Raw genomic sequence first — 15,382 nt, 5'->3', positions numbered from 1 at the left:
AATTAGGCAGTCCATCTGTCAGGGCTGCTTAAAGTGCTGCTCTCTGCCTAATCTCAGCAGGGTTTTCACATGAGATTTGGAGAGGAGATTTGGCCGAAACTAAATCTGGAGCTCTGCATTCCATTTTCAAAGTCGTTTCTTTACTGAAACATCCACATGTGCTGATGTGTGTTTATGTGTGCAAGCTCGAGTAAGTGTGTAGGAGTAAAAAAGAAAAAAAAAAAAGAGGGCCAACGGCAGCTTAAATCCAACTCTTTAGCCTGCAGCAGCCTTGACAAGGAAGCAACAGCTTGAGGCAGAAATTTCATGGACTAGCCTCTGAACTGTAGCAATCTGTTAAGTGTCAAAGAGGCAACGAAGGCCAAAAGCAGCGTCTTCCACCAAACTTTACAAGCCACTCCGGAACTGAAGGACATTTTACGTCCCACCCATCAAATTTCAAATAATACATGTACAAAATACTAAAGCATGCAGTTTTTGTGTAAATTTACTTGTCCTGACAACACATCTAAAGAACTAAGAGAAAAGAATGTTTGGAGACATTTTTAAAAATACTAAATAAGTCCGGAGTTCCAGCTAAAATGTCATTTTTCTCTTGTCCCACCCCCCAATGACCAAAATGAATCTCAAATAAAACAGCTAAAATGAAATTTAAATCTCCTTTTATTTTGTTTTAACCCTGTTAGTATAACCTTTTAGCTGGTAGAAGAAGAAGAAAACAGTGAATCACATCAAATGCTGCAATTAACATCATCAAACAGTTATCCTAAAGAATGTGTAAACCCTGTTATGCATGATATCAGGAAAAGACAAATTCATTTCCTTTTTTCAATCAGTCAGTTTGTGCTCTTGGTCAGCAGTAACAGCTAGCTAAATATCTAGCTTATACTCCTGAGAAAAAGCTAACATTAGCATGGATTAGCAACCCTGTTCCTGTGATTAGAGTAGGGTTAGCAAACAACAAATAAAACATGGAATAAAAATCGTACCATTGATGTGTAAACTGAGCCAATCAAGCCTTTGGTAGTTTATTGCCTATTATTGATGAATATGGATCAGAAAATTGTAAAAAGGAAGGTTTATTTTTCAAAAAACTTGATGCCCAAATGTCCTCCTATTCTGGAATGACCCACAACAGCTTTTTTTCAGTGTATTAAAAGTGTTACTCAACACAATTAAATCAAGAGGTAGTTGTGGAAGAATTTTACAGATGGTTGTAAAGCTAAGTGTATTTTTTACTGAAGGTACAGATTATCAACAGACTGCTGCAGCTAGGGACAGTCATTTCCTCTCCATCCTCTTGGGTTTGATCCCTCCAGACAGACTCTAATCTGTCGTTCAGCTTCTTTGTAACGCCTCTCTCCAGTCACGTGTCGGGTCACGGTCTCTGACTAATTACGGTTTAGCTGAATTTGTCCGGCTTTTATGTCAATCAATAGTGGTAATGCATAGATGTTAAATGACCGCACAGGCAAAGTACAGTAGTAAATGGCTTCTGGCTGTTCCTTGGGCTGTTGTGGATGTACCCAACCTACTTCCTGTAACATGATAGCCCCCGGGCCTGTCTTCAACCAGCGATCCGCTGAATTATTCATGTGACAGTGTAGACCTCTGTCTGACACACACCTACATGTTTGTGTGCAAACAGTGACTTTGCATGCGTGGACGCAGAGGCCCGAAGCACGACGTGCATCAGTCTGTGTTCATGACAACACGCTCACTCACAGTTACACATTACTTCACCAAATCAGCAGCTGTTACCTCAAATCTTCAACAGAATGTGTAATCACACATATTTTGGAAAAAATAATGGTGTCTTTGAAAAAGGTGTTACACAACAACTCCTTGCAGTACTTTAGCTCTGTTTGGATATGGAATCATCAAAGTGTAAAAGGTGGGGAAAGATAATCAAAATGCATCTGAACAGATCTAATATGAAGATGCAGTGGATGCCCAAACGAATCTTTGCTGTGGTAAAAGCTAGCACATTTTAACCCTCCTATTAAATTCAAATTTCCGAACGTCTTTTAACCATGGGGTCAATTTGACTCCAGCAATTTAAACCTCCAGAAAATTAGCATAATTAAAATTGTGCCCAAAGTTTATGTGTCAGGTACTTTATGTCTTTTTGTTGACTACCTAAATAGCCCTTTCAATAAAAAAAAAAAAAAAAAAAACTCCCACCCACTCCCCTAATACATCCAGAATACCAGAAAGTGGCAGATCACAATGAAATCTCACTGACTGACCTAAGAATGGAGAGAGAAATCTTTTTGCTTTAATAGCTTTATACTATTTCAAAGTACATATTTTTGTTCTCTGTAACATATAATGAAAACCAATTTCTGTTATGAGGAATAGTAACATGTATTATGTTCAGGGTCATTTTGACCTCAAGAAATACACAATTTCAAAAAGTTTGGTCTGCCTCTGGGTTGTTGTGTGGAACCTTTGCTGGGGGGTCCCTGTACCTCTATGTACACTTTTAGCCGCCCCACGCTGTCTTATAAAAGAGTTTCTCCCACCTTACATCTCTCCTTTTGTTTTTAATATCATTCTAATTCTACTTATAAGTTCACTTTCCCATTCTAATATGGTTATGCATTATTTAATTTCTGTAGGAGCGCAAGTCTTGTGCGACGGCAGATTTTGTGCGTCTTTTTTATGGACTGTAAAGGGCTGTAATAAACGGAGGTCGACTGAGTTAATACAAGTCAGAAAAGAGAAGCCAGCGGTTACACCTGCCTCCTCTCTGCTCTGTGTAAACACAGTCTGCAGTTCAGGCCTCGGTCGAGTCGCTCATGGCCTCTTAGTTGCAGGGACGAGTGAAAAATAATTGGCTTTATGTTTATATTTAGCAAATCTTTAAATAAGACAAAATAAAGTGATTTGGATGAAATATTGTGACTTTAAGCTCAAACCGGATTATTTTTTCCGACAAAATTGCATACCACGCATGATTAGTTTAAGCACTTGTTGGAAAGGGTTAACAATTCTCTGTTTTGATAGTTTCTGTCGATGATAAATGGTGTAATTTGTAAAGACAGCATGCCTGTCAAACCCACTGCCAGGTTCTGGGGTTCAGATGGTTAAACTAACAGTGATGAGAAGTGCTCAGAGGAAATGGAATTTTGAAGAACAGCAATTCTGTATACAATTTAACTTTGCACCGTCTGTTTGAAGATTGTCTGATGTGATCAAAACATCCACAACATCTACTCTGCTGTGAAGATTTATGTTGAATACACTGCCATTCAAAAGTCTGGGGTCATCCAGGCAATTTCATGTTTTCCATGGAAATCACATTTTTATTCATGCACTAACATAATTGCACAAGGGTTTTCTAATCATCAATTATCCTTTCAACACCATTAGCTAATACAATGTAGCATTAGAACACAGGAGTGATGGTTGCTGGAAATGTTCCTCTGTACCCCTATGGAGATATTCCATTAAAAATCAGCTGTTTCCAGCTAGAATAGTCATTTACCACATTAACAATGTCTAGACTGTAGTTCTGATTAATTTAATGTTATCTTCATTGAAAAAAACAGTTTTTCTTTCAATAACAAGGACATTTCAAAGTGACTCCAAACTTTTTGAACGGTAGTGTGTGTGTATCTTTTAAATAAATTTTAAAAGATAATGCAAATAAGTTTGATAAAAACAATAAATTGCAAGAAAAAAAGGCTGGCAGTTCCAAATAGCCAACACAAAGCTGCATGTATTACAGTTTTTCTCAGTCGCTTTGGTACATTTTTCGAATCATCCTCGACATTTGCAAAACAGTAAGTGCATCTCTCAAAACAATTTGTAAAAATAGCAAAACACCATGGATTAATTGCAAAAGCCAGTCTCATGCTCAAAATCCTTAGTTCATCTCTCAAAAGTAAATATCTGTATCAATGAACAACATGACTAAGCAATTTGACTGTCTTATCCACACACAATGACACAAGGACTTGTCATTCTGATGGCACTGACATGTTGTCATTACAACAGTGTACTCTGGAGGGATGTTCTGATGTAAACTATGGCTAAAGTTTTGATGATAGCTATTGTAAATAGTAAGTTACACTTTAGTCTATGTGGGAGATTGATTGCAAGAGACTGGACAAGATTCGCATTTACGCTTTTACTGTTTGTATTGTAATTTGTTGACAGACCACGCCACTGCGATACAGAAAGGAAAACAGTGGTGCATAGCACAAAGAAAAAAACAAAAGTAGAAATGTGAACATAGGACAGTCTCCTTAGGGAAAACTGCACATGCAGTGCTGTAGGAATTACAGTGCAGTCTTCCTACACCTCCTACACATCACGAATATCTTCTCCTGCATCTTTGAGCAATTTCAGAAAGCCCTAACCTTTCACACATTTTCCTTTGTTAGAGAAAGTCAAGATTCACTTGGGAGCAATTTACCAGTTCAGGACAGATTTAGAAAAAAAAATTAATGGAAATGTATAGAAACATCCTTAACATATTATGACAACTTGTTCAGCTATTGTGTATGTAAGGACTTATGCGATGAACTAATGCCTAAATGTTGTGGAGGGTGAGACTATTCAACACAGACCCATTATAATACATTTTAATCAACATGACAGAAGCAACTGATAATGTAGGAAACAGCAGAGAATTGTACATAATCATTTGCATGGATGTACCAAAGCATTTGCAACTTGTTCAAAGAAATGACAAACTGCTTTTTTGATGTGCACAAGTAACACAATGATATGAAGACTGAACAAATAGTTTTGAGAATTTCAATTCTGATCTGAGAAATGTACCAAAGCGACTGAGAAAAATTGTAATAGACTAATTTTTCTTCACTGAGAAAAAAAAATTCCCCATGCTGCTGTGTTGTAAAACCTGAGCATATCAGTGCATCACAGCCAAACCAGTTTAACAGTTTTTTGCTAATCATACAGAGACCATATGCCTCTCCCCGCAGCCTCGCGCCCCCTTCTGTGCCAAACTTTTGTTCTTTGTTTAACCTTGCCCTAAAGGTTGTCTAAGTGTTTTTGTCAAAGTGCAAATACTGGTTTAGGTAGTGTGATATCCTGTCTCAGCAGGCTCACTGGCACCAGATGGTCTGTGTGCGCATATGCGTGTCTAGAGTAGTTACCGACTTCAGTTTGACACCTTTTTCTGTGTTTAATTAATTAATTTATTTGCCTATTAAATACAATCTGTTTGTGTGAGAGTGCATGTTCATTTAAAAGCTACTTTTGCTGCTGTAACTCATTTACAGTACACCCACCTCTCTCCTGACATGAAATCTCACATTAATTAAAAGCTGCTGGAGTTAACTTTCTTTTATCATATTTACCGGCATTCCCATTATCCATTTATCCGACTAGGTATCCTCAAGCGAGGATTCAGTTTGCAAACAGCCATGCATAAAAGCAAGATAGCGTACTGCAGCAGCGGTGGTGGTGGGGTGTTGTTAAAGGTGCCAGTGAGACAATCAAATACAGTCCAGGAAATCCAGAAGGAGCAACAGAATAATGTGTTTAAAGGCGTATCGCACACCAGAACATGTGCATAATAGTTGGTATTACTCAGAGAGATAATTCTGAAAAGTTATCACAAGACCATTATTACTCTGCCAAGGAACACGGTGGAGTTATGTGAAGATCGGTGTTGGTTTGTCCATCTGTCTGTCTGTGAGCAACATTACTTAAAAACGGATTTGGATGGAATTTTCAGGGAAGGTCAGAAATGACACGAGGGACCAAGTGATTAGATTTTGGCAGTGATGCAGCTTATAGTCTGGATCCACAGATTTGTTAAAGATTTCTGTATCATAGCGAGATAGCAGCACGGCGTCACTGTAACTATGACAACAAGTGAACACTACGTCAGCTGCCTGCTGACGATCACATGATTGTGATCCTATTAAAAATCCACCTCTGTGGACTTACCAGGACTTAGCCGTTGGACATGATACAAGGAACAAGTGATTAAATTGTGGGGATGTTTCCGAGTCTCATCAATTCACGCTGTCCGCTACATATTTAGGTCACGTGATTCAGTATCCGTACATAATGTACACATGCATAAGACTCGGCCGTGCTCAGCGCAAGGTCATTTCATTTATGGGTACATCTATATTGAATTGCCACATTCTATGGTGTTGTGATTTCTGATCATCAATAACTACTGAACTTTTCTAAAGAAATGCTGCATTTCTGATAATGCCGTATGGGGGAATGAACAGCCTTGGTGAAGTACTGCTCTCTCTGAGTGCTTTTCTTGTTTTATTGTTCTCATGAACTGATTGCAAAGTAACTGCATTAATATGATGTTCACAAAGTAATCCACCAAGAGCTTTTTAGTTGGACGACACAGCACATTTTTTGCCTTGTGTGTTAGCACCCCTGCTGTGCCACCAGACTGTCTACGTTCAAGTGAATGAAACAACCGATCACCACCATCAGCCACTTTAAAGCCAAACACCCACCGCATGATAGGACTAGCATCAGACGGGTTTCAGAGAAATGTCTGACAAACAAATTGCTGTCCTGCTGTGAGAACAACTGTGCTCACATCCATATCTGAAAAGCACCTAAAGCTAGCCCCATCATTATGGAGAGATTCACAGCCTTCGGTGGACCGACATCTGTGGGAGTGAGTGGATACAGGCCAGGAAGAGGAGTTTAGACCACGGGGCTTTCGGTTCAGCTCAAAGATGTGTAATGGTAAAATCTGATAAACACTTGCAGCCCTGTGCAAATGTGAAACAATACAGTGTAGCAAACAAACACAAAAAACCTAAATAATTATTTGAAGACAACATGAAATGAATGAGAAATCCAGTCTAGACATTGTTAATGTGGTAAATGACTATTCTAGCTGGAAACAGCTGATTTTTAATGGAATATCTACATAGGGGCACAGAGGAACATTTCCAGCAACCATCACTCCTGTGTTCTAATGCTACATTGTGTTAGATAATGGTGTTGAAAGGCTAATTGATGATTAGAAAACCCTTGTGCAATTATGTCAGCACATGAATAAAAGTGTGAGTTTTAATGGAAAACCTGAAATTGCCTGGATGATACCAAACTTTTGTGTCTATGCCAGAAACTACAGAAAAGCAGGCCAGGAAGAGGAGTTTAGACCACGGGGCTTCGGGTTTAGCTCAAAGATGTGTAATGGTAAAATCTGATAAACACTTGCAGCCCTGTGCAAATGTGAAATAATACAGTGTAGCAAACACACACAAAAAACCTAAATAATTATTTGTTCCTGCCCCTGAAACAAAACCAGATTCCTTATATACATTTGAACATATCTTTGTAACATACTTAGCAGTTATAGGTCTAACAGTACACATATTTGTAATGAAAAGTTTTGGTATTTGGATTCATACACACCAACCAGAGGCAGCCACTGCATGCGTGGAACTTTCTCATGTGTCTGCAACAGATCAGCTCAAGCTTAAAGATTCTTGACTGTCACTGAAGTCTGCTGTTCAGGAACACTACAGTTTCCCAGTGAACTACAATGATGATGGACATAGACAGGTGAACTGGGTGAAAGCTTTATACATTTTTAACCGTGTGATGGAAAAGAATCTAAACTTCTAGAAACTTCTAAAACAATAGCACAGTACTGTATCTCTGCAGGACATCACAGAGATAATTCAAAGCAACAGGGGTGGAGAGTTGCCCAGGGATGCTGCAGTAGTTTATAGTTTAAACCATAAAACTGAGGGTGTTCTCCAATTATTTAGGTATCACACTGCTCAACTTTCCTGGGAAGGCCTGCTGGCTGGAGATAAAGCTCCAACACACCATTAAACTCTGGACATGTACAGCAGGCTGGTTGTTTTTACTGACAATCATAGCTCACCATTAGTGATGTTTGAAAAAAAAAAAAAATCCAAGTCTGTGCATCACCAAGAAAAGCATCGTTTCTAAGTCTTTCTTTTGCATGTGTATTCTGTAGCTGACCTTTCCCTTAATTATTTAATGCAGATTTATTTATGTTATAGCCAAGTATTAATTATTCAGCTGACCCAAAAATGAAATGTTCTGAAAAATACACCCTGCCTGCATTTGCATTAAGCTTGGACATGCATAATAAAGTGCACCATATGGAAACTGTTGGCTTTATCAACATACACTACCGCTGAAAAGTTTGGGGTCACTTAGAAATGTGCTTATTTTTGAAAGAAAAGCAGTATTTTTCAATGAAGAAAACATGAAATGAATCAGAAATCCAGTCTAGACATTGCTAATGTGGTAAATGACTATTCTAGCTGGAAACGATGGATTTTTAATGGAATATCTACATAGAGGTACAGAGGAACATTTCCAGTAACCATCACTCCTGTGTTCTAATGCTACATTGTGTTAGCTAATGGTGTTGAAAGGCTAATTGATGATTAGAAAACCCTTGTGCTCCAGCACCAGTCTTTTAAAAGCCTGGCATGAATCAACACTTACCAGAATGAGCCTTTTCCATTATAGGAACTACAGGAACCTTCCCCAAACATCTAATGTTTGAGAACATATAAGGGGACCTATTGTGCTTTTCTGTAGTTTCTCGCATAGACACAAAAATTTGGTATCATCATCAATAACCAATGGCATCCATGCCATTGGTTATTGGAGTTCCTCCAGTTCACACCTGGAGGCAGGAGTTCTGTCAGAATCATGTTGTTAAATGTGTGATTTTAGTGGCAAAGTGGTCTAACTCACAACCCAATTACAATCATGTTGGTCGGTGCTACGCTCAGGATGTAGTGACAATGTCCCTGCAAAGTAGTGAGAATGAAACTAAATTTCCCCATCGCTACTTCACTACTCCTCATTGTGGTAATATAGGTTACATACATTGTGTTAGCTAATGGTGTTGAAAGGCTAATTGATGATTATAAAACCCTTGTGCAGTTATGTTAGCACATGAATAAAAGTGTGAGTTTTCATGGAAAACATGAAATTGTCTGGGTGACCCCAAACTTTTGAACAGTAATGTATTTGAGCAAGCAAACATCTGATCTTCTTTTAAACACTTCCAAGCAAACAAGGTGAGATGAAAAATTTCTTAGTCAATTTTTAAATTTTCATTACAAAATAATAAAGGTCACGTGGGAAAAATAAGTCCATCCCTACACTGATCACAGCTTAAAATAGATAAAGATAGAAGCAGGGGTTCCACATTAGGTGCCAAAGATTAAACCCTTGTTAGGGAGTGACAGGTGGAGTCTGTCTTATTCAAACAGCCAACATCTAGGGTCTGCTGTCTTTGCTATTGAAGTGCGGGGTGTCATCATGCCAAAATCTAATGAACTCTCCAAGGTCTTCAGTAAAAAGGTTGTGGATGCCCATGAGTCTGGCAAAGGATTTTAAAAGATCTCCAAATGCTTTGAAATAAATCATAAAGAAAAATGGCATGGATTCAAATATTCAGGTTTGAATCCCATTGAAATGATGTGGGGAGGGGGATATGAAACAGTACATGGAAGAAAACCTTCACACACCTTGCAGGCAAAGAAATTTTGCCTGAAGAGTGATCAAAGATTTTAGCAAGCCAATGTTGGAGGCTGGTAGACAACAATGCACAGTGGCTCGGAGAGTTTAGTCTTGCTAAAGGGTGCAATGCTAGCTTTTGCAGTCACTTTTAGCACTTACTTTTTCCACAGAGGAATGCTGCATCAGATTTACATTTACACGACTGTTCGAAAGTTTGAGGTCACCCGGAAACGGCTGATTTTTAATGGAATATCTACATAGGGGTACAGAGGAACATTTCCAGCAACCATCACTCCTGTGTTCTAATGCTACATTGTGTTAGCTAATGGTGTTGAAAGGCTAATTGATGATTAGAAAACCCCTGTGTAATTATGTTAGCACATGAATAAAAGTGTGAGTTTTCATGGAAAACATGAAATTGTATGGTTGACCCCAAACTTTTGAAAGGTAGTGTACTTAATACAAAAAAAGCGCATAGAGAGCGCAGTACTCTGCCAAGGCTGCTCAGTCACTGTATGATTTCCGACGGATGAAATCTTTAACAAATCCATGGATCCAAACTATAAGCTGCATCACTGCCAAAATCTACTCATTTGGACTTGTGTCATTTCTGACCTTCCCTGAAAATTTCATCCAAATCCGTTTTTGAGTAATGTTGTGAAGAGACAGATAAACAGACAAACCAACACTGATTGTCACACAACTCCGCCACGTTCCTCTGTGGACTAATAACCTCAGAACAAAAAATGCCTGCACTAAGCTGTACAAATATCCAAATTGGTATCTGCTGATTCAAATGAGGTCTGAGTCCCCCACATATGTTACTGCAGATTACACTTCCTACATTTAAGAGCATTATTCTATTATTATGCGGCATTTGCTTTGTCTCTGCTACGCCTGTGCATTATTGCCTTAATCACATTACAACACGTCTGCTGTTCATGCAAATGTGGCCAGTGATGGAGGATGGGCAGGTAACTGAGCAGGTGAGTCTTGCCTTCTTTCCATTCCCCGTGGTACTCCTCGCCGTTGGAGTAGGTGAAGGATCCTCGTGTCAGGGTCATGGGTCCTGCAGAATGAAAACCATCATCACAACCTAGAGCTTTTCAACTGTAGCTTTGACATTCTGAAACACACATACACAGAGGTAGGAGTTCATTAAATAACGTCCACCTTTCAGTCCACTGTGGGCTAATTACTAGTTTTTAAATACCCCTTTTGGCCTGAAAAGCAATCAAGCTCAGATTATGCAGCCAGGAGCTTCAGTGAAACGTCACACTACCAGCCTCTGATGATAGCTGAAATACACTACAAGGCATAAAGCATGTAGACACCCTAATTTTACACTCATGTGATTGTTGAACGTCTCATTCCAAACCTAAGGGTGTCAATCTGAGCTCTCACTTTCGCGGAGTCAGAATTTCCATCAGATTTTGGAATTTGGCCGCAGGGATTTTCTCCTATTCAGGTGAGAAGCAGACGTACACTACCACACTAAAAATTGACTTTTCGATTTTCAGTATCGTATGTAATTAACTTACTGACAGCGAACCGACTGACTGTTGCAGCTCTAAGGTCCACATTGTTTTTTCAAAATAAAAGAAAAAGATGGTATTTTATGCATTTCTTTTGTTCTCCGCTGCACCAAAAATATATTAGGCCGTGACCTTTTTATTTATTGTTAGCCAACACTAATGGTGTCAACATACTTCTAACCATAAACTGGAGAAGACAGACGACTAATTAGTGCCTGTTTGTTTGGCTCCTCACCTTTTGCTAATTGCAATCCAGTGTTTCCTTGTTTTTCATTATTATTATTTTGGCTTCTTTGTTGTGATGACAAGTGTAATTTCCCTCCAGACTGTGCTTATCATAGCAATGTTATCACCCTTCCAATTATACTATATATTAAACAGCTGTGTTTACTGTGGCTCTCTGTCGTGTGTCTTCTTCTTTCGTTTCAGAATGAGGTTGTAGACAAACAGCCACCGACAGAAGCATCAAAGACGCATTTAGGCTACTGAGTAAGACAGAAAACATCCAAGGCCCGTTCAGCAGGCTGAATAATTGCTCAAATGCCATCAGGCACACTGTCAGATTAGACGGGAGGAGGAGTGTGTATCCCTCCATCTAATGTTGCCACAGTAACGGCGCCCTAATCCCTTTCATCCTGCCGGCATGACGCTGCCAGCCTCCAAAACACACTCGTACACCCGGAGAGCAGGCCCAGAGGAACAAAAGAAACGCTTTACCTGCTTTCTTACAGTCCCTTTTCTCTACATCGCTGAAAACAACGCGGCTGTTGGAGGATTTCTTCTTCTCTCAGCGACTATTTAGCCCTTTTCCGTAGCTGTTAGTATCCTGGCAGAGCTGCCTCAGCGTCTCTCCAAAGCGCCGCAACGCGATTGGCTCAAATTCCACCACCTCGGCTCAACGCGTCCTCCTATTGGCTGTCCTGCCCTCCCGCAGGAGACATCTTTGTCGAGGGCAACGGGTTCAACGACTTAATTAGCCGGAGTGCTCCTCCGTTAAAGCGTTTGCCCTTGCCTTTTTTTAATGTGCTGCCCACCGTCTCTGTAGGATTATAAAATGGCAGCGGGGTTCCTTTTAATGATTCTGTGTCATTTCATGTTTCAATTTGGTGATTAGACCCGCGTTTTGGTGAGTTTTATGGAACTTGATTTATGAGCTAAAACAGCTGCACTGAGGTGGTGAGGGTTTGTTAAATGAGGTGATATGGATTCAGAGCCAATAAGGCTTTAATTCAGTAAAAAGCTAAGAAGAGGGGGAAAACTGTCAAGGTCACCCAAATGAAACAAAACTCAGCTGTCCTCATTTTTGTTCCTCTGGGGGGAATCTGGGACTGGGATTAACCTATAGCCTAGCTAACTTTGAATATTATTAAACCCATGGCCAGCAATGAACTCAAGTGTTGCAAATAAAACTGAGGATCAGTTATTGGTCAACAGAATGCAAGAATAGGCCTACAAACTTTAATCCTTGAAGAGACTGAACAAAAAAATATAAAGGCAGCTTGCAATATTTCATTAAGTCTATCTGTTCTCCTTCAGGTAGGGGAGTAAGGGTCATTCCAGAATTGGAGGACATTGTATATCCCATTCATCAAATTTCAAACATGTACAAAATACCAAAACATGCAGTTGTTGTGTAAATTCACTTGTCCTGAGATCAAATCTAAAAAAAAAACAAAAAAAAAAAAAACGAGTAAAGAATATTTGAAAGTATTTTTAAAAATACCAAATAAGTCTGGAGTTCCCCCTAAAATGCCATTTTTCTCTTGTCCCAGCCCCCTGATGACCAAATTGAATCTCAAATAAAACAGTTAAAATGAAATTTAAATCTCTTTTTTTGTGATTATTTTTTCATTAATGTCTCTTGTAATTGCGGGAACAGTTTTCAAAATCAGCATAATATTTTAAATAATAACGATTAACCCCATGACCCTTTTAGCTGGTAGAAGAAGAAGAAAACAGTGAATCACATGAAACGCTGGAATTAACATCATCAGTTTTCCAAAACAATGGGTAGACCAAAGCTATGTCCTCTCTTCTAGTTTTCATATTTTCATAACATTGTCAGCCTTGATTGAATGTCTCATTCCACCTCATGCAACCGTGTTATGTATATTATCAAGACAAGACCAATTCTTTTGACTTTTTTCCATCAATCAGTTTGCTCTCTTGGTCAGCAGTAACATCTAGCTAAATATCTAGCTTCTACTCCTGAGAAAAAGCTAACATTAGCATGGATTAGCAACCCTGCTACTGTGATTAGAGTAAAATTAGCAAACAACAAGTAAAACATGGAATAAAAATGGTACCATTGATGTGTAAGCTGAGCCAATCAAGCCTTTAGTTTATTACCTATTATTGATGAATATGGAGCAGAAAACTGTAAAAAAGAAAGTATATTTTTCAATAATTCGGAAGCCCAAATGCTGCACAGTGGCATGGTGGTTAGTGCTTTCACCTTGCAGCTAGAAGATCCCCGGTTCGTGTCCCGGCCTTTCCAGGATCTTTGTGCATGGAGTTTGCATGTTCTCCCTGTGCATGCGTGGGTTCTCTCCGGGTACTCCGGCTTCCCACAGTCCAAAAATATGCTGAGGTTAACTTATTATTCTAAATTGCCCATAGGTGTGAGTGTGATTGTTTGTCTCTATATGTAGTCCTGTGATAGACTGGTGACCTGTCCAGGTGTCCCCTGCCTTCACCCTAAGTCAGATGGGATAGACTCCAGCACCCCTGCGACCCTAATGAGGATTAAGCAGTGTATAGACGATGGATGGATGGATGGATGGATGGATGGATGGATGGATGGATAAAGCCCATATGTCCTCCAATTCTGGAAAAACCCATACGCATGCGTTATTTCTAACACAGGGCATCTCTACAACGGAGAAGACATCAGGAAACAACCAAGGACGACTATATTGGAAATGATAGTGGTCAGATAGAGAGTGGATTCATAGATAGTGTGGCTACCATTTGCATTTCATAATGAAACTTGACTGGATCACAAACTATAATGTCAGTCAGCAGCTTCAGTGGGACAGAGTTTGATTTGGTGGAACCCTATTGTTGATGCACTGCCACAACTTTTCTGCATTTTTTTTATGTATAGGTTTTATACATTTACAAGGCAGGGGAATAAATTAACCTTCTTTTTTAAGAGTTCCCACTTTAGTTTGTGTGGTGGGTCAGTTCAGTTGGTCAGGATTACTACACAGATGAAGAAATTTCTAGATCTTGACAAGTTGTAAAGTGCTATATTGTTCATTTCCAGATACCTAAATGTTTTGTGCCTTTGTGGACACAGTGTGATCTGTAAATTGTAATGTGTAAATGATAAACTGAGGAAATTTATTGGTTATTATAATATGATTTTACTGGTCACTCGAGACCAAATTGGGCAGACTGTGGCCCCTGAACTAAGATAAGTTTAACACCCCTGCTTTAAAGCCTCACCAGACTAGACTGTGATCAGTCAGGAAAGAAGACCATTTGTTTCCTTCGTTTGTGTTTTTATGTATATTTTCAGTGAAGTATTACATTTCACATTAAGGAGCCGAGATGGAGTCAAGAGATTGGCCTAATGAAAAGACTGTGAACTGAGTAATTAACGTTTTGTTTAAAGGGGAACATAAAACAAGTGTGGCCAGTGTGTAAACAATGGAGGAAAAGCCTCTACAAACACTGGTCTTTAATCCAAACTCTCCACATGCAACCTACTTGCCCTGACATTTCCCACGACAAATAGTTCACACCATATCCAGATAATTATGTGTTTAAAGCATTCTTTAAATGACCAGCGTTTTCCTTCACACTACGTTACGAGGTGATTCTTGTTTCACACACTTTTCTACGCTAACACAATTGAAACAGGACAATGAAGCCCTGAACCTACGCGACTGTTCAAATGATTCAAGGTACAATGGATGGATGGAAACAGCCTGATAGTTGAGCGTTTATTCATTTAAGACCACTCCGTAACAAAAATTGCTGGATCCCTTCTCTGGCTTAAACCTAATGGTGACTGAGCATTCTCCATCAGGACCTCGACTTTGGAATGACCTGCCTGAGGAGATAAGGCTTGCAGAGTCAGGAACTTCTTTTAAATCACTGCTTAAAACCCACTTTCATAGACTTGCTTTTATGCTAAGTTTACTTTTAATTTTAATTAGTTTCAGTGTTACATTCTACGTTATGTCCTGTTTATTTTAGATGTTCTCTCTTGTTTTATTTTAATTTTAGCCGCCTGGTTCTTTGATGTGATGTCATCTCACTAATTCTTTAATTCTCTAATTTCCTTTTATTTTTAAAACTAATTATTCATTTAATTTATTATCATTTTTACTATTTATTTTAATTGACTGCTC

The 15,382-nt window shown here is 39.0% G+C and overlaps 1 protein-coding gene across 2 annotated transcripts in view; it reads right to left on the bottom strand.

Moving 5' to 3' along the window:
• The window catches only part of LOC111578849 (MORN repeat-containing protein 4-like), a 37,417-nt gene extending 25,522 nt beyond the window's left edge, over window positions 1-11,895 (bottom strand). The window contains exons 1-2 of one of the 2 annotated variants that reach the window (XM_023285823.3): window positions 11,739-11,895; window positions 10,484-10,555 (exon numbers count right to left, since the gene is read on the bottom strand). In XM_023285823.3, coding sequence (XP_023141591.1) covers window positions 10,484-10,550 — 67 coding nt within the window. In that variant the 5' untranslated portion in view covers window positions 10,551-10,555; window positions 11,739-11,895. The remainder of the gene's footprint in view (window positions 1-10,483; window positions 10,556-11,738) is intronic. The other variant, XM_023285821.3, reaches the window with a different exon arrangement.
• Between the last annotated feature and the right edge of the window lie 3,487 nt (window positions 11,896-15,382).

Source organism: Amphiprion ocellaris, chromosome 4 (genome assembly GCF_022539595.1).
Source record: "Amphiprion ocellaris isolate individual 3 ecotype Okinawa chromosome 4, ASM2253959v1, whole genome shotgun sequence".
In the NCBI taxonomy this organism is placed as follows: Eukaryota; Metazoa; Chordata; class Actinopteri; family Pomacentridae; genus Amphiprion; species Amphiprion ocellaris.
This window is presented reverse-complemented; position numbering and strand designations above follow the sequence as displayed.